Raw genomic sequence first — 21195 nt, 5'->3', positions numbered from 1 at the left:
AGGTAAAAACGTTTCAATAACATTAAAATGTCGGGTTATATAAAGGTCATGATGACGTTTTAAAACATTTTGTATGAAAACACACTACAACAATATTTTTAAATGTTTTCAAGAAATGTTATTGTAAACTATTTTTGCAAACATTTTCCCCAAATATTGTGTCAATACTTAAATAACATTATGTTAAAATGTTTGAACCCAGCAAACACAGAAATGTTCTGAAAATGTTTTTTCAAAACCTTTTAATAACATTTAAATGTCGGGTTATATAAAGGTCATGAAAACGTTTTTAAAACGTTATTGAAAATATTTTGGGCAAACATTTTTCGTAAAATATTTTTTCAACCCCAAAATAACATTCTGTTTATAATGTTTTGTATCAAGTTTTCAAGAATGTTTTTGGAATGTTATTAAAACGTTTTTAAACCCTTTATATATTTAAACGTTTTCTGTAAAACATTTTTGTTTGCTGAGCAGTAGATTATCAAAAATGTTTTTAAGGTTATGAAAACGTTTTATACTCTTAATATACCCTTTATATAACCCGACATTTAAACGTTTTCTGACAACCTTTTATAACCTATTGCGAATGATGTCGAAAACGTTTTGTGTTTGATGGGTATATAACAGAATTGATAACCATTGCAATGGGTTTATACTGTAACTAAATGTATTCCCTGAAGAAGTAGTGATAGCTAAAAAGGCTTAATTACCATAGTGATAGGTGAAACCACTTTTTGAATGTATTGCGCTGCACAAGACGCACGCTGTAAGCTGCACCGTCCTAGCGATTATTAAAGTATATTCCTGGATCGGAATTATGGAAATTTTAAATTATGATGTTCAATGATCGTTTCACTAACGATTAGTATGATAAGTGTCTTCGAAAAGATCGGTATTGTATTAAATACTGTTAGAGAAAATTGAAATAATATCATTAAAAATGTTTAGAAAATACTACAAATAAAAGCATATGTGGATGTGAGATAACAGTTACTTCAGCTTCTGACACACCGCTATTAAATAAATTACATAGAACTTTGTATATCATGTTTATTTAATCTTATTAAATTTTGCGACATTAAAGACTGCCATTTTGCTAAATGAAAAAAAGTATTAATTAATTAAAAAACCACTAATTATTTTAACTATCCCCTGCTGATATCATATTGATAGAGTTGACAGTAGTGTGTGAAAGGTGTATGTCAATTAAGTTGGGGGAAGCAGATAGATGGCGCTATACTTGTAAGGGATGTGGTAAGCTTGAAATTCTTATAAATATAATGAATCGAATCGAAAATAAGTGTTTTTCTTTGGATCGGAAAACATGAACGAACTGTATATACCTCAGACTTCAATTTGAAACCCTAGTTCAAAATAACTTTTAAATGTCACATTATATAATATCGGTTGAAACCTACCTCCTTGTCGAGATCTTGCATTACGCGATAGTCAATACTTGTCTCCAAACTATGCTCAGCATATCATAAACTCAAGTAACTGCTAGTGTTAGAGCACGTGTTACTTAGATCAAAGCAAAATGTATACCCAGAAACAAAGTGAAGCTGTGAGAGTACCGCAGGACATAACAACATCGAGGTCTATAATATTATAGAACTGATCCCTGTGGTGGAGCGTACGGCAGGTTTGGATCACCTTTTCAGACATTGCCAAAACGTCAATGTAGGTACGATGAATTTCAAAAATCACGATTTGAAGCGTCATGTAATTTTGGATTAACTTACAAATCAAAGTATATGTTGACATTATATTAATAATGCTACCATATTCCCCGGTTCAAAATTAATATAAAAGGTACAAATTTGGTTCTTGTAAGCATTACTTTAAATATTATTAACCTTTTGTAAACATCTCAAACAAGTAATTACCCCCTTTAAATAATGACCATTATTCAAAAACGGGCTATTGTGTTACAAATCTGTAAAATGCGAAAGCAAATGATCCTCAACCATTATTTACGTTTTTATTGCCTCGGACACATTATTTGGGTGTAAAGGATAATGCATTACCCTTTACTTCTTAAATAACCTGCATTTAACTGAAAGGTGGAGTTAATAACACCTGCAAGAATGTACTACCTAATGCTAACATTTGAATTACCCCAGCACAATATCACTTTCAGAAAACATGGACATCTTGGATCCTCTGTAACAGGAAATTGTGAAGAAGAATTGGCTAAGCATTAAAGGAGCTCGCAACGTAGCATATCCGAAGGAAATTAATAAATTCATTAATATCAGGTATTCAGCGATTTGGGCTGATATTTATTAATCGATGCATTGACGTAAATGGGTGGAATGTAATTTAGTTTTATAGCTTTGTATATACAATGAACCAAACCATACGGTCATTGAATACTTTTAAGTTAAACTAACATTTTACAACTTCATTTTGTTGAACAAATAACATCATTCACATGAAGACATTGATCAGACTTTAATTAAATGTCATGTTTATAATAGATCGTGACGACAAAATAACTTGACGCAACAATGCAATTTATAATAGCAATTATTTTATGAATATAACCATTTTCAACGAATTTACTTGTGTTCTAATAAAGTGTCAAGTTTTAATGTCAATATTGATAGGTGTTCACATCTTTATCAGAATATCTATGACTAAAACAACATGTGTGCTTACGCGCGATTGGTGTTTTGCAATGAACATATTGATCAAACAACAATTCAGGCGAGATTTCGATTCTGGTTTCACCACCTCGTTATAGAAGTAGAACATTTGCGAGTCTTAATTAGGAAACTTTTACTTATGTTGACTTGGTGTATTCACCATGAATGAACAGCTCATTTTACCTCAAGAGATTTAAATTGTCATATTATGTATCATCTTTTCGTAGAAACACACACAGAATGGTAGAGGTGAGCCATAGAAACAAACGTGAAAAGCGACGCAGTCACGTATTGTCTGCTCATGTTACAATAACACATGCACTGTTCAATAGATATTGCAAGTATGAGCTTTGTCGCGTTCTATACCAGATGAAAAAAGACTCAGCTGTCTTACGAACTACTTTGCAGGTATGAACGTGTTACTTTGCACATCGATTAGCAGCTATAACTCATTGACCTCAGTTGATCAAAGAGAAAAGAAGAATCAGTTTGAAGATATTTTTGGTGTTGTTGATGAAGACGAGTCGTGATTAACGCTTAAAGAAGCGAAGTATGCTTATCTAATGTTACAGGTACGAAGACATCTTTCTGTTTTACATTCAAGCGTGATAAATACCAACTTCTATCTTTTTTTAATATATATAAACAAACATAATCACAAAATAGTTCTGAAAAGTCACAGGTTTATATCTTAGAAATAAGTACATTTCTCCGAATCAGTAAATACAAACTTGTAAAATTGCAATGTGTCCTCCAACCCATCCAATTCAACTATAAGCCCCGTTTCCTTCCGTGATCGAGTTTTTGCATTACGTGAGATTCGTATAAACTCAATGAAATGAATGAATGCCTTGGATATATCCTATAATTTCCAAACTCTGCTGGAATATCATTCACCTCACTTTATTTGTTTTTATTCATCATAATTTTAAGGTTCTCAAACTTTCAAGGTGCAAAAGATACGTGAGTATTATACAAAACAGAAGCGCCAAAGTGTTAGATCATTTGTGAAAGGTAACAAAACAAAGCAAAACCGTGAGAATACCGCCGGATATGACAATATTTTGGCTCTATAAGGAATTTGAACTGATCCCTAAGGTGAAGCCTACGACAGGTTTGTATCAACTTTCCAGACATTGCCAAAACATTAATGTACGTTGACATTCAAATATCACGATTTAAAGCATCACGCAAGTAGTGATTAACTTGCAAATCATGTTAGACTTTACAAAGTGTGTGACATAATATTCTAGCTACAATTTTCCTGAAATCGCAATCCATCATCTATTAAAAGTTACTCACGCATATGTCCGTTTGAGACAAGAAACGATCTAGATATATTGATCAGAACGAATGCTTATCGTAACGTAACACATGATAGCTTGAGTTTATTTTTATAGCTCACACGCACTCGTTAATGTTTGATCTACTTTTGTGTCCAATACTCGTTGCTTTGTTAATAGCCTCCAGGACTTTTCCAGCAGAACTTGGTCATTTTGTTATCCGATTGATGGAATACGTTTTGTCGACCTATTTCTTTCTCGCCTTGGAAGATGTGCTGTTAGCGTTTTTAAAGTTTTCTTAAGATGTCGGTTGTAAATTTGCTTAGCACATAAGCACTTATTTCTCATGTGTGAACATGAATGACACAATTTTCAACCAAACCAGTCTGTCTGAGATATCAACCTAACCTACTTTTGTGTACGGTAAGGAAATCGATTATGTCCTGAACGTTTCCAAAGTTTGTTTCAAAATTGCAGAAATGTTGAGGCGCCAAAAATGGCAACTATCGACAATACTAAATAATTACTTTGTTAAGAGTAGACGAGGTATTGTTGGTCGAAGCAGCAAAAACAAAAATCGATTTTCATTATCGAAATCAATATGTTATTGAAAAATAACACTTTGATGTTTTGCAAAAGTTCATTCTACAAATCATATAGGCCTATAATTAAAGACAGAGATAAAAAGAATTTATCACGTCTGACGTCATATGTCAATCAAACTCGAGCACGGTTTGTTTACAAGTGTCGTGATGATGACTTGCTGAACGCGGCGGTATAACCGGTCGCCTTGTTAAGTTTGCGCTTTCAAACATGCAAACTCAAAAGTTAGGTCTTTATAGTAGGACACTTTCTTTGGCGAGGGCACCATGTCAACAATGCCTAGAAAAGCAGCTTTTTGCCTTGTAAAAGTACGTATTTTTTCGCCATTTGCTGCTGTTCCTTTTCTTTGATCAGCACCCGATAGATTGGTCTTCCTTTTAGGCGCTATTAACCTGTGTTAACCAATCAAGGATCGTAATTGACAGTGACATCAGACGCAATAAATTCATTTTATCTCTGTCTTTAATTATACTTTCAAAACTTGCTTGATTTATTGTTGCTAATGAGTTATGTACGTTTTACACAAGTGTTGTTGTCTCAACCCTCTTTACAACATAACTCAAGAACCACAGGTCCTACAAAAGTGTATCCGTGATATTTGAATTCTTCTACACACTCGCTATGAAATGATCAATGCAAATCTTGCCAAAGCTCGCTACCATTCATACAATTGTTTTCACCAATTTATTATGTTAATTTATTGCACCCTTGATTATCAAGGAACATGATTAAGACCGGGTCGTAAGTTTGTAGCAATTTCATATGATGCTGAGTTCATGTATGTTTCATTCAAACCTTTAAGATATACGTAGGTGATGAGTGCAGCCTGCTTATAGTTGCAAGGTAATACATTCACAAATATTGCAAACCTACCACTGCGGCGAATTGTGAGAGATGGTGTGCTTACAAGCATAGTATTAGTGGGTTTTTTTCACATTTCACTGTTTGATTTCCCCCATCTGAGTTTTTCTCTATGTCATTGATGTGACCACAAGGATATTTTGTCATCTTTGATAATACACATCATTATTGTGTGCCTGTAAACTAAATGCGTCAACCTCGATATGCAGATAGTTCCCCCTAACAATGTTTTTTAGAAAAGATTTCTCCAGTGTATATCGCTAGGTCGTATAATTAATATTCTCCTCGTGTGTCGATGAATCCAAATCTAGTAGACTGTTTGCAAAGCTGATATAGCTAGTTTGCTATCCTGTTGTTTATCGCCTACACGATGCGATTTTATGAGAAATTTGCTGAAGACGAACGACAAGCTTTCGTCCAATGACCCATGAAGACTGGTTATGGAATACCAATATGTTAAGAGATCGCTGTCCCACTATGTTATTAGAATAAGATCATTCAGAGATCGACATTGATTGCACTAATTAATTTTCACATTTAACCCTATAACTACAGAGCCATATTTTGAAACACAAACTACAAAAAAAGGGGGGGGGGGTGTTACGACCCCCTTAAGTTTCAATTATAAACGTCATATATCGTTATATCTGGTACTAATGTATAGCTATGGGTCTCCTCTACCCAGTGATATGAAAATAAGTACAAACATTTCCCACATAATGTCGCTAACACATCATAATGTGAGGGCGCCCATGCAAATTTGGGAAATTCTGGCTGTGTACAAACGTATAGCGATTTTGACTGAATTAGGGCCTCACCCCCCCCCCCCCATCTATAATCATTTTTGATGGCTGGTCCTACCCCGGGTAAGGTGCTGGGGTAAAAATTTTATCACCAAAATGAGCGCAAAGGATGTATCTACGATTCACATATGCCGTTTAGGCGTAAACGCGTGGTTTTTTTTTAATGACGGATAAAAAATCCTACGGGTGGTACAACCCCAATTTTCTATTTTCGACGATCCAACTGATAGTGTAGTTAAGTTTAAATTTGAACATTGACATTGATTCACGTGTGATTATCTACAATAGAAAAGCGGGGCCAAAATCATCGCGTGTGCTTATGCGCGATTGGTGTTTTGCCAGTGAACAAAACATAAATTCAAACAAGATTTTACCACCAGATTTGTAAACATTTGCGAATCTGTCTTCCTTACACGAAAACGGTGTCTTTTTACAACAGCATTTTCTTGTCTGTTGACTTTGTGTATCCATCATCAATGTAACAGCTCATTTTACCTTACACGATCCACATTGTGGCGTTATGTTTATGTTTTGTTATAAACACACACAAAAAGGGACAAGTGTGATAAAAACGAATTTGAAACGCCAGGCAGTCACGTATTGTTTGATCAGGTTACAATAACAAATGATATATCCACTAGATATTGTGTATAATAGCTGTGAGTTTTGGCGCGTATTGGGACATTCATTTTTATTTACCAGAAACAAATGTTCGGCTGTATATCCAAACAGTTCGTGTTACTAGTTTGCAAATCGACCAGCAACAGTATGTAGCTCAATGACACTCCTTATGAATACCGGTTAAAGAGGGAGCAGGCTAATGTACACAACAGGCGATTGTGGCAACTACTTCCTTCTGCACATATATGAACAGTTACTAAACAGCGCCATATACGTCAGCTGCCAATAGGAAGCAAAAGACGAGAAAGGTCAAAGCTGGTCATTCAATTTGAGAAAGTGCTGTGTCACAGCACGAAACGTCATTGAGGTATGTCAGCATCGCCTATTTTATTGGATTTGTTTTAGAACCTTGTAAATAATTTCAATCGGACAATCCTGATGAATCTATTTGCGGACATATCATTTGTTCATTGATTAACCATGTTAACAGTTTTGTGGAAAACCAAATATGGTATATGTGTATGATATGTTTATTTAAAGCAAAAGTAATTAATTATGGCTTTTTATGGCTTTCCATCCCCATCAAATTGCACCATGTTGTAGAGTAAACCACACAAGTAGCAATAAGTGTTGGTTGGGAGCTTACACAACTATACCAAATTATGAAATCCGTAGACGTCTCTATACACTCATTCTTAGGAATGGGCAGTTTATCCGATATATAAAAACGCGTCGAATTTCCACCCAGATGACTTTAGCTAATCGTAGGTCCATCTTTTGCGCCCGTTTTAGAGAATAAAAGATAGGATTTTGTCTTTTGCCTAATGTATGGGTTGGTCAATAGTTTGTTTATTGCATGCCGGCGCGATCATTGAGGATCAACAAGCGTACTGCCGTTGCGTCGGTTTTTTTATCATGATCCACTATTGCGTGAAATTATATATACACCCAAAAAACAATCAAATGACTTGAATTTTTACAAACCACGCCTACTAAATAAGAATTAGTGATAAAAGTTTTAACACGGTCGACGGTCAAAAAGTTAGGTTTTGGGATCCAACAATAGGTTTTTACAGTTAAATACATAATTTTAAATAATGTTGTGCTCTTATTCTTAGGTTAATGGACTCTAAACTTTAAAAAGAAAATCCTTACTGCTATTTGGTCTTATTGAAATTGATTGTAATTGAGGGGGCTACTTATTTTAAGTTTAATTTGCATATTTACAGGCGGTAAAAAACTCGTAAACTTCTAATTTACTGCAGGAAAAACTCGAACAAATGGCAAAATGATGAAATAAGTGAGGAACAATAATAAAATGTCTTAATCAAAATAATTAGCGTCCTGAATTTCTACAAGTTAATAAATAATAAGTAATTTGTAATTTAGAATGTAAGTGAAGAAAAGCTAGATTCATAAATAAAGCAAAAACATCAGGTAACATGAATTTGGTCAGTATTATCATACCCATGAATGAAGTTAAAGATTAAATAATGTTTTTCATTTCAAATTATAAAAAAAATATATTTTAAGCAGACAGCGGTGGTATATTTATTTTAGGTGTGATTTTACACAAGGGGAAAAATGTTTACTTTTGAAATATTAATAACCGGATGATATACACGTTAAATACATACGTGCGTGCTTATTGACTACAATTTCAAACAGATGTTTTAAATTGTCACATTTGAATTTAATATAGAGGAGCAGTGTGCGATTTTAGTCTCCTATGTTTAGGGCACGGTTCAACAGATATCAACACAGTAGTATCAATCCAGTTTGTAAAGTAAACCAAAACTACCCGAAACGGCTGAATATAACAAAAAGTAACTCTTTCCCAAAAGTGTGGGTGTGTCGGGTGGTGGTGGTGATGTGTATGTAGGGGGGGGTGGGGGTGGGGTGGGGTGGCGGTCTATTGAATTTGCGACTTATGCACAATTGCAGTATGGAGAAACGTGTTTTGCCATGACCTTGGTTAAAACGTGTGTTATTTAATAATGGCTCAACAAACGTATGTATCAATATATCAACCTATTGTTTGTAATGATAAGTCCTACAAGGAAGTACCCCGGATGTTTTAACAACATTGCTACAAAACATCTTGTGTTAGTACTTTTTCATGTAAAACCTCATTTTTCTCTTCTTTTTTTTTAGGGGGGTTATATTCTGCCATTTTTGTCATTTTCTAATTTAAGATTTTTTAAGGTATCCCTCGTGTACCAGTTCCTGGACATTTTAGTCACTCTCAGAATATCGTTGTATCTTCCCAAGAAAAAAAAGCAGCGTGTATTGCAGTGCATTGCTGCATAGGTACCTATTGTTGTAATGTGTGTCTGTCGACACACAACTATGCACATTGAACGATTCTTTTATTAAAATTCCGAATGTTTAAAAAAAGCTATACTGTGTATCACGAAATACGACCCCTTTAATTGATGGTAGGTCATTATCATTAAAAAAAGTAATGTGATCATTTCAAACAACTGTTGTCTTGATTAAGGAATCGGATAGCAACGTTTGCACAGTATTTTAGTGGGACCTGAAAGCACATCAGATATATCGAATTGCATTCTGAATTCGAGGATCAAATAATATAAAATTTTTGAAATTCGACATATTATACAATTATATAACTTGAAAGCAAATTATAAAAAAATTGATATTTGATTTTTTACGTATTTAACAGTCCTTTGATACTGAAGATATACCATTTTCCCAAAAAGGCCTACATTTTGGTGTTTTGGGGACAAAATCCATTTCTTCAATACGAAAGGTCAAAACTTTCATATGATTAACGGCTTATTATCCCAGCTACATACACTTTAAGTATACTTCATTAAATTTATACAGTTTTCTTCGAGGGCTGTTATAAATTTCAGAAATGTGTATTATATCGCGAATTTCAAACAAATCTAAATTATTTGATATCACAAGGACATTCTTCGTATTCAAAACGCATTTCGACATATCTGATGTGCTCTCATGTCCCTGAAACGGTGCTATCCGAGCCCTTAATTCTAATATGGTGTACACATGGATAAATGTAAGAAGAGCTCTACATGGCAATTATAACACTCCATACATCGCCATTTTTATCACCTAAAACATTAACTAATGACGTCTAACATAAGGTGGCACTTCACCCCCTGATAAATTTTTTGACTAATTTTGCAGTTTTCTCAAAAAATAACTACACACTGCACAAAATTTATGTATATTATAGGGGCAAATAATCCAATTACTTCACTGAAATGTCAGTGATTCAATGCAAGTGGTTCATTATATATGTTAAGAAATGAGGTAAATTCTAGCGGTACCTCTTTTTATCATAAATAACGTACCGCTTGTCTTGAGTCACTGAAATTCCAGTGTAGTAACTGGATTCCTTGCCTCCGTAATATACATAACTTTTGTTACCAGTTATTATTTTTGAGAAAAATGCAAAAATAGTCACACATTTATCAAGAGGTGTAGAACCACCTTAACGTTATATTCCAGTACCGTCATTACTGACAATGAAGTTAAACACCGTCATAACAACTGAATTTTCAACTGGAGCTACAACTGAAGTTATAGCACTTCATAGAATTAATAATAAAAGCAAAGATGGCGTTGAAGTCATCATGTCGAAATCTTCAAATGAGGAATATCTTACTTATCGGTATTTTACTGGTTTGCTGTTCACAAACCTCTGGTAAGTTGCATGTTAGGGTTTTACGAAGAGGTGGTCTGCGACTCTTTTACTGGGATAAAAAGAACGTTTTTTAAGGGTATTTTATCAATAACTGGCATTGAACCTTAAAACATATACCCAAACTATTATAATGTATGACCACCGTTTCTATTTCATTCTTTACTCTTACCATTAAACCTTTTAACCCATCATGACACCCCTTGACCAACCATACTAGCTCTTCTCTAACAACAAACCTCCATGACCCACCGCATGACCCCTCTTGATCCACCATGAAAACCTTAACCCACCTTAATCCCCGGACTGCCCTACATTATCCAACCAAGGTGGTCCAAAGAACAAAAATCAAAATGCTTACAACGTTCATTTTAAGGGAATGTTATCAATGAGTGCGTGGTGTGAATGATTCGACAATACAATTCCTTTAAACGTTTTAAAGAGAATGAAAACACCCCATATCAAAATATAGTAGATATCGGGATAGTCTCTGATACTAATACCGAAATAGTACCCGCTACGTAGTGGGATATTAGCATCGGTATACAGTAAGCCAAATAATTAAGGTACCAGTTATGTTCACCCCTGTATATCCTAAATAAAGAAAAATATGTAAAAATTAAATCAAACAGTCAATACCCGTGCTCTTAAGCTCTGGTTTAAGACCTTATTTGTTGAAATTGGTTGAGAATTAAAGAAACGGTGATCTAAAACCTAGTGAAGAAACAAAATCAAAAGTTGCACTTTTGTGTTATAATCAATGAAAGCACGACGCTAGTTTTAACATGCTAATCAATGGAGGCGCAGCGCTAGTTTTCTTCTTCACAAATGCTTTGTGTAGAAATCAATAGGGTATGCAATGCAGCAAACTGCAACTTTTAAATTGGTATCTTCCTTGGGTTTTGGGATCGTAGTGGATACCAGCTGCGCCGGCATCCACTACTCAAAATATTAGACCTGCCTGTCGTCTATCACACGGTAGAGGATAGGCAAAATAAAAATTCCTATCGTTTATTCTCTAATTATCATGCAGCATTGAAATTTGCAGACAAAACCAATTGAAAATGTACATTATGAATGCTCAATTGCATGCTCAAAACATAAAATATACACATTAACATTTATTGCATGCATTGAGCACCATTTTGTCTTGGTTGCAGAATTCAACATACTCCATGGTTCGATATACATTTGTACGACGTTCTTAAGCTTATACTAAAATTCAGAGTTCTGTTCAAACACTGTCAAAGCACCTCGTGGACGTGTCACGTCTGTTCGTCAGGATATTTCAATAGTGAATTTGGCTGAAACCAGCAACGGGTCCGGATTTTAGTAAACAGCATGCGCCGACGTTGTAATGCACTTGTTAACAGTGTAGGAGGACACATTACCTACTGAAAATCTAGACTTTACATTTTATTTCCATTACAAACACATGAACAGACCTGACATACACTATTGTTTGAAAATTGACTCACGTGGACCAAGGTGCAACCTTTCAAACTGCCTCTTTTTTACATAATGAATCATTGTGACCGAATACAATGATGTGTGACACTACAAATTGGTCCAGATTTGTAAAATAAATAAGGTTACTCATAACTTTTTACAATTTTACATTTCGTTAAATAGTTTTCGATTTCTTTCAAAAAGCATTAGGTGGAACTTTGGGAACCAAGTTGTGACGCAGGCCGCCTCCCCTGTTGAGTGAATGCTGTTCTTTCTTTCTTTCGTACCACCTGCGCTCCCTGTCCAAGATCACAACGTCCTTGTTGTCGAAGGTGTGATTCGTGCTGTCCAAATGCGTATATACTGCTGATTCCCCACAACTGGTGCTGGCACGTCTGTGTTGGTACATACGCTTAGCCAAGGTCTGTTTTGTTTCGCCAATGTACAAGTCCTGGCAATTGTTGACCTTGCATTCAATAGCATATACAATATTGTTCTGTATGTCTTTGGGTGGCTTGTCTTTTGGGTGAACCAGCTTTTGTCTCAAAGTGTTGGTATGTTTGAAAGAGACGGGGATCTGATGTTGGCTGAAGATCCTACGAAGTTTCTCCGAGAGATCTAACACATATGGGATGGTAATGTTCTTGCGCTGAACAGCCTTCACTCAACAGGGGAGGCGGCCTGCGTCACAACTTGGCGGGGGCCTACAATTCAGTTATCTTAAAAGAACATTCCAAATAAGTTTGGCTCTAAATCTACGACCTCTGGCAACACCATCTCGCCACTGGTCAGTGGCGAGGATAAGGTGTGAAATCGTTGCCTCTCAAAACCGTAAGTCCAGTTGAATAGTTTTAACAAGTCTAATTTTATATTTGATTATACCTGGATGATTGACAATCTTCACAAACGTAAGCAGGTAATACATGTACTCTTAAACTCTGATTTAAGACCTCATTAAGTGTAGAAATTGATTGAGAATTAAAGAAACAGTGCTCTAAAACCCAATAAAGAAACGAAATCAAAAGTTGCACTTTTGTGTTCTAATCAATAAAAGCACGACGCTAGTTTTAACGTATTAATCAATGGAAGCACGGCGCTAGTTTTCTTGTTCGTGAACGCATTGTGTGCAAATCAATAGGGCACGTAATGGAGCAAACTGCAACTTTTAAATTGGCATCTTCCTTGGGTTTTTAGATCGGTATATCTTTATTTCTAAAACAATTTCAACACATGAGGTCTTAAAATCGAGCTAAAAGATGCAGCTGTTGGCTGCTGGTTCCAATTATGACATACCTCTCTTTGTTTAGGATAAACAAGGAGTGAACATAACTGGTACCTTAATTTTTTGGCTTACTGTATAACAAGTGTTTTTCCAATGGGGCGCAGCAAGTTGATTTGTTACATGTTTGCGCAGGGAAATGGGGGTCACTGACGGGTGAAGATGTTCGTGTTTGCTCCAAAACTGCTATGTATCTAGTTTATCAAGTTGCCTTTGTTTTCCATTACCTTCATTTATCAGATTTAATACTGAAGAAAGGCATACTCATAAAGTTCAGTGTTAGATACATGGGGAGAGAGCAAACCGGAGAACCAGTAGAAAACCTGAGAGGCTGTGTAGCGGACTGGAAACCAAGTGTACATACAGTTGTCTGGGAACGGCCATGGCTAAAATCCGGGAACTCAGTGGTGCAACGAAGAACAGCAACGTTGCGCTAATACACCCCATCATCATTCATTGTAAACAAATAACAATCGAAGTCATCGCGTTTTTGTTTGCGTTTTATCTACAGCGGAGTATTGTCCATCATACACAGATGTTTTTGGAAATTATGTCAGCGGTTTCAACTGCCCAAATATTTTTGATGATCAGGATGAAATCTACTGCTGTGGTTTTTCGTGGGATAAATATTGCTGTGACAATTCTGGGAATGGGTGGGGTGTCGATGCAGACACAGGCTTCAACAATGAAGAATTTGACGACCTAACTGATATCTGGAATGACGCAGTCGATGGAGGAGGAACTGCAATAGCGCTTGCGTGAGTACAATATACAAAATTTGACCAGATCTAATTCACTCAGGCTAAAGTCTTTTTTTTTTTAAACTGATTTATTATCAGGTTTATAATTTTATGAATAAAAAAATTCCCTTTCTATCAGTCCAAACCCCACATTTATAACTGATTTGGTTGCAAAGTTTAAACATTTGTACATGTTCATAGTCTAACTATGTCTAACTACACTTTAAACCTATTTCTAGCTATATCGTATTTGCCGATATTAGCCAGGTCAGGTCACATACGAGTATAACGACTAAAATGAGAATTCGAGCAAAAACCCAAAACTGTAGCGATGAATCGAGACCTATTTCGGGTCTCGGGCTGCCTTTATATAAATGGATCAGAATCAGAAAAATAAATCAGTTAATTAAGCACTTGTACACATGTATTAACATTAGCTAGTGTCTATGCGGTGTTCACAGAATTGGGGTCAAAAGAATTCACTTCCGGTTGATACCAAAACATTCAAAAATATCTTCTTTAGAAATAACATAGCAGAGTGATGATACTTGCACACCTTGGTCAATGTATAATAGGACCTAATGTGTTTTGGGCCGATAGTCGAATATATGAAAACGACTGTATTTGTGGTCCCAGCACAACAGATATTGTCGAGTTAATTTTTTTAATGAATTCTATCTCTGATTCTAATGTTTTTTTAAACCTGATGTTAGACATGCTCTGGGCCTCTTTTGTTTTTCACACTTTTGTTAAAGGGGAATTTACTGATAAACAGCCTCACCCCCTCCCCTGTTTTCTTAAGTAAGAGATTTTTTATACCATTGCAAACCATCTGGCTACAGAATGTGTGTGCAAAAAGTTTCTTCCCGATTTATTTGGCAATAGTATCGTGAAATTTGTATTTATGTTCTATTAAGGCGAGTCGGAGCCTTCAGACCATATTTTTCCAGTCTTTTGTAAGTTTGCTTAAATATACAGTTTGTTACTGCAGGGTAATATATTGATCTTATTGGAAATTTTCATATGTATTGCAGTTATTGACTTATGACAAATAATAGGCCAAAACGAAAGTTTGCCATATTTTCTCACGTATTAAACGTATTTTGTGGGCTTTAACGACAATACTACAAATCTGTTTATGAAATTTCGGCCTAAAAATGTTACACTCTTTCAAAACTTACTCGTTCTCTTGATCGTCTTTTGATAGGCCATTTGTTAAGTATTCAAGAGTAGAGCATGATACAGTGTTATCTTGCTCCTTGTCAGGTGGTGGATAATCGTAGTCATCGTCATCGGTATTCTCGTCGTCATCGTCATTCCAATCATTATCATTATCATTTGTGTGGTACGTAGTAAGGCATCTTCTGGTGGCAGGACTACTGTGGTTTCAGCACATAGTAGGTATTTTTTTAATTATCCAGCTAGGCCTAGTCAACGTAAGCACGATTCCGCGTGCCCTACTCAATGCCCGCATCAGTTACTGTATACCGGCACCACAAGTATATCACCGCCGTAAAGTGATGATGATAAACTGTGCTACAACAAAGTCTTTACTTTACTTTTCAGCTTACTCGTGCTCATGCATCGGGTGGGGAATTCAATTGTTTGAATACTCGACGTGCTGGAATTTCATAGTTTGAATCGTGAAACTCACTTAGTTTTTGTAAAAGTGGGGAGTTGTGTAGAAATTGTAATAATTATATAACATGCGGCATACATATTGTAACACCCAGTTTTGACATGATTTGAAGTGCTATGACATGTGAAAACAATCTATGGTGTCACTTAGATACTTCATTCTATACTCAAGATATATTTTAGTATAGCTAGTAACTACTAACTAACAATAGTGATAACAGCAGATCCCCCTATATTTTACTACGGTCATGCTGCGATTATATTTCACTATTTGAATATCACATAATATCTTCCTGATTGCTCTTTTTTTTAATTTCAGATACTTCTGATCCTACAAGAAGAGCTGCTACAATATCCTCCACCAACGGCATGGACATGACATACCCTACAGGTTACAACTGAACAACATATAATAATTCAGCATTGTGCAGCACATCCCACAAGTGATTAACTTTTGAAACATGCCACCCCAAACTTTCAGAAAAAAACACGGTTTTGTTCATTCATTTTCTTTTGAATGTTTTAAGATTAAATTATTAATTTTGCACGGCCGGGTATGATATAAATGGATATCCCTACATGCCCACATTTCTTTGTATACCAGTGGACAGGAGGTAACATATTTGCGCACGCCAGAACCCACGATTCTTTGATGCCATGGTGAACTATAGTTATTTTAAACTTAATGTGGACAATGAGGGCGCAATTTATCTTTAATCTTGGTTTCATATTTACAAGGGTCAGACACTTGTTTGCTGGCGTCAAAACATCAGAAACATTGATACAAAATCGCAAGGACATTTTTAAAGAATTCTTTGTTATGAAAGTTGAGGATTTGATCAAGTTTTTTGTCCAAATGAAATTTAGAATATGAAGACCTGATAGTCCATATTTGGTATTTTGAGATATGATCGTTTAAACTTAAAAAAAAAAATTGGAAACCAAAAAAGGCATAACATTGATACTTCTCAGGTATGGGTATAGGCAAGAAGAATCATTTTGTAAATCAACCCAGTAAATATCTGTAATATTGATCGATATTGATCGATTTATCATTTTTAGACTTACGGTCTTCTTGCGCTCGGATTGAAACAAAACCGTATAACTCAAAACTGAATGCAGATGTTGGAAAATATTTAACCGTATTGGTAATATATGTGCAAAGACAAGCAATTTGACACCTTGTTTGTTGATTTTGAAGGCTGTTTTATAATGTGTCCTCAGTTGACCGGAAGTGACCCTCAAACTCAATAACCGAGCTCAAAATGTATAATAAATTATATATTTTCGTAATCGTTGTGATGACACGAGTAATTTGACATGTCTCTTGACGACATTGGATTTTTTTTCATTTTTGACCCCTCTTGACCCCTCACGTGACCCCTATGGGGGGGGGGGGGGGCAAATGTCAAAAAAATTGTCAACATTTTTGTTTTCATCCAATAACTTCAAAACCACATGTAACTCAATTTCATCAAAAGTGGACTTACAGTCTTCTTGCGCTCAGGACTTCATATGAAAATAGCGCCCTCCATTTTAACACAAATGTACATTTATAGATTAATAAAATTTAAAACAAACCGACAAAAAAAAGAAAGAAAAACAGAAAAAAGGTGAAATAATTTGATAAACAGAAGAAAGTCTATTTTAAAAGTAGTTGAAATGTTTTAAATGTTTTTTTCCAATTTTACATAAAAATGCCAAATCTTGAAATACCCCCATAACACGTTTTTCCTATTTCTGTTTGGTTTTTCTTACTTATTTAAATGTTTAACCTTTTGCATGCCTGAGTATAAAATATCTGAATGTATCATCATGACAAAATATACTGAAGAGAAATTGTTGCACTAGTCTACAGAAACTACAGTGGTTATTTAGTCCAAACAGAGCTCCATTCATTTAATCACATTAGACAACATAATTGTGGAGCCAGAAAATTTGAATAATAACATTCACAAAAAAAATTCTCTGTACCTAAATTGCTCCGTTATAACCTACCTTTAAACCACTAAAATATATCGTGTTACCTAACAAGGTATTTGATCCTACTTGAATACTGAGGTCTAGACGTATGAACTCCGCAGGATATCGTTAACACTCTATATTCCACTTATCAATGAAGCTGAGTCTCTGTTCACCCTTTAAAATTAGCAAAAAGTATATTAAAATTTACAAATTTTTCATGAAAGATCAAAAGTTACATGTAATGTATATCGGCTGAGAGGTTCATTGTCTAATACATCAAGCTATCAGCGTATTTCATTTTGTCAAGTACGCTCGTACCGTCCAGTAGATGATGTCATTTATTACCATCATCGGGCTCAAAGAACAGGTTTATGTATAGTCCAGGTAATGAGAGTCAACGTCTCTTAAATTGATAAAAAGTTTTCACATTTAATTCCTAGGTGGTATTTCATAACTGCAAAAAGAACTTGATGGTTTGGGCGATTTGTGCAACCAAAATGACATGCTACCAAATCCTGGAATGTCATTTTATGCACATCATTTTTTGAAAACAGAGCATTGCTTCATTCCATTGACTCTCAATGGACCTGGTTTTTATGTCACTCAGAATAATCAATCTCAGATCTTAGTTGGACTACTGATATACACTGGTATCTCGAACCTCTAGACGTATGTATGTGCTTTTGTTCTAAGCCGCTTTTATGTTTCGTACGATGACCTTTCTTGTGTATATCAAATGTACATTCGGCCTATCACGGAATATGCCAGCCCATTATGGCATACTACTATCTCCAGGGCATAGTCTGAGCAGATGGATCTCGGCCAGATTAGCTGTTGGTGCGATTCGGCCAGGGTTTGCAAGCGTCTGCTAAACATTCTCAAATTATGCTTAAAACCAAAGGTGATCGGCACGGTAGGAATCTAAGGAATACCCAATAGCTTGATCCTCTCGCTGTCGGCGAAGCAGGTACACACAATCTACTACAATCTACTGTTCCCCAATTTGTGGAACGTCTTAATTATATATGATTTCCTTTTTGCCTTTTAATGATTTGCTCTTGTATGCTTTTGTTGTTGCTTCGTTTCTTGTTTTTGTACCTATATTTAATTGTTACCCAGGCGTAAATAAATTTAAAAAATAATAATAAATAAATAATAAATAAATAAATAAATAAATAAATAAATAAACAAATAAATAATAAATAAATAAATAAAATCACGTGTGTGAATAATTATAGTTCTTTTATAATTGTTAACCTACCTTTATAGCTTTAAAATATATGGAGTTGCCTATAACATATTTGATTCTACTTAACTACTGACTCAAGTACAGACGCATGCCAGTTATATTCTCAATTCCACTCACCATCGAAGTACAGTCTCTTCAAATCTTAAACTTGGCAAAGAAGCATATTACAATGGACAAATTATTCATCAAAGATCAAAAGTTACATGTAATGTATCTTACTGGAGGGGCGCATTGTATATACATTTCAATCTGCCGACGTAATTTATTTCGTCAAGTACACTTGCACCATCCAGGGCATGATAAAATGATGTCATTATTTAATAGCCTCCTTGGGTTTAAAAGAAGAACACTATTAATTGTCAAGATAAGCAAACTTTGCTACTCTTAATATGTTTATTCTGGCTATATGTTTTTCAAATCAGAATTACCTATACAAATATCCTCACCTCACCTCACCAGGCTGTGTTCGACCATTGTTGGACGTAGCCCTCTTCTTGATTCTTCCACTGTTCTCTTGCATTTCTTGTCCATGTAGGTCCCATGCAGGCAGTAATGTCATCACGCCACCTCCTCTTCTGTCTTCCTCTTGATCTTTTCCCTGTTCTTGGTTGCCATTCTGTAAGCCGTTTAGTCCATCTGTTATCTTCCCTTCGTGCAAGGTGACCTGCCCATCTCCATTTCGCTTCTTTGAGTTTCACCATAATGTCTTTGACTTGAGTTTGACGTCTTATTTCAGTGTTCTTAATTGTATCCCTTAAGGTAATGTGTAGCATCTTCCTTTCCATTGCTCTTTGGGCTGTTTGTAATTTCCGTTCCAGGTACTTGGTTGTTGTCCATGTTTCTGCCCCATATGTCATTGTTGGCAATACACACTGGTTGAACATTCTACTTCTCAGATACATTGGTAACTTTTTATCACATAGAATGTCCTTGAATCTTCCAAAGCAACTCCAACCTGCCTTTATTCTGATCGGAGCTTCTTCCCTGGTGTTGTCCTCCATCTTCACTGTTTGGCCGAGATATTTATAACCATCCACTTTTTCGATACCATCGCCTTCAACTACAATGACATCCTCTGACTGGTGGTTTGTCATATATTTTGTTTTGCCCTTGTGTATGTTCAGTCCAATCTTTTTTACTTCCTTTATTCAGATCATTTAACTGGACCTCCATATCCTTTACTGATCTTGTCACCAAAGCTACATCATCTGCGAATCTCAGATCTGTTAGCTTCTCGCCATCTATGATCCCTCTCTCCTGTAGGTTCAGCTTTCTGAATATATCTTCCATTGCTGCAGTGAATATTTTAGGGCGATATTGTGTCTCCCTGTCTCACACCACGCTGAATTCGGATTGTGTTTGAAACATCGTTTTCAATGTGAATTTTGGCTGTGGCAGTTGTGTATATGTCCTCGAAAATTTGGACATAACCTTCATTGACTCCAACTTTACGTAGTGCTGTAAAGAGGTCTTTATGTTCCACTGAGTCAAAGGCCTTCTCATAGTCTATATATCCAATGCATAGCTTCAAATTATATTCATTTGCCTTCTCAATAAGTTGGTTGATGGCATGCAGATGGTCTACTTTTGAATATCCACTTCTGAAGCCTGCCTGTTCTCTTGGTTGGTTTTCATCAAGCACTCCTTTTATTCTGTTCTGTATTATCCTTGTGAAAATGTTGTAAACATGTGATAACAGTCTGATAGGTCTGTAGTTTTTAATGTCTGTTTTTTTTTCACCTTTCGAATCACTTTTGCCTCTTTCCAGCAAACTAGTATCCTTTTTTCATCCAATATTTGGTTATAGAGTCCAACTAAATGTTGAGTAATCCCCTCTCCTCCAATCTTGATTATATCACTAGTAGTGTCATCTGTTCCTGGTGCTTTGCTGTCTTTCATCTCCTTTACAGCCATTTCCACTTCTTTTTGTGTTATACTTGGGATGGCTGATATGTCTGGTGATATTGTATTTGGTCTTGCCTCATTTGATTTGGAACTATACAGGTCTTGATAAAAGTCTGCGCATACATCTCTTGCCTGTCATTTGTTAAGACACCACCTTTTTGTGTCATTTGGTGCATTCTTGATTTCTTCCGGTGCAGCTTTGCAATATGGTGAGGTCCTCGTCCTCTTTTTAGAATGATTTATATTTGTTCTTTTCTCTTCTTTCTGTTCCTCTGTCTACGTTTTTTTTTCCTCACAGTTTTGACGAGCTCTCTGTATTCGCTCTTTTCAGGTATTGATGTGTCGATAATTTCTCTCAATTCTTTCCTCCTTCTGTCAAGGGCCTCAATCTCTTTGTCTTCCTCGGTTGTTTGCTTCCTCCTCTTCTCTTGTGGAGCTACTTCTGCTGTCACTTCCA

At 35.6% G+C, this 21195-nt stretch overlaps 1 protein-coding gene across 1 annotated transcript; it reads left to right on the top strand.

The window, feature by feature from the left end:
• The first annotated feature begins 10334 nt into the window (after positions 1-10334).
• LOC140143467 (uncharacterized) lies at positions 10335-17469 on the top strand. The gene is made up of 4 exons (XM_072165299.1): positions 10335-10516; positions 13753-13999; positions 15248-15378; positions 15939-17469. The coding sequence occupies exons 1-4, from the start codon at positions 10429-10431 to the stop codon at positions 16019-16021; spliced, it is 549 nt and encodes a 182-aa protein (XP_072021400.1). The 5' UTR covers positions 10335-10428; the 3' UTR covers positions 16022-17469.
• Positions 17470-21195: the final 3726 nt, after the last annotated feature.

The sequence above is a fragment of the Amphiura filiformis genome, unplaced genomic scaffold (assembly GCF_039555335.1).
Source record: "Amphiura filiformis unplaced genomic scaffold, Afil_fr2py scaffold_22, whole genome shotgun sequence".
NCBI classification, from domain to species: Eukaryota; Metazoa; Echinodermata; class Ophiuroidea; order Amphilepidida; family Amphiuridae; genus Amphiura; species Amphiura filiformis.
This window is presented reverse-complemented; position numbering and strand designations above follow the sequence as displayed.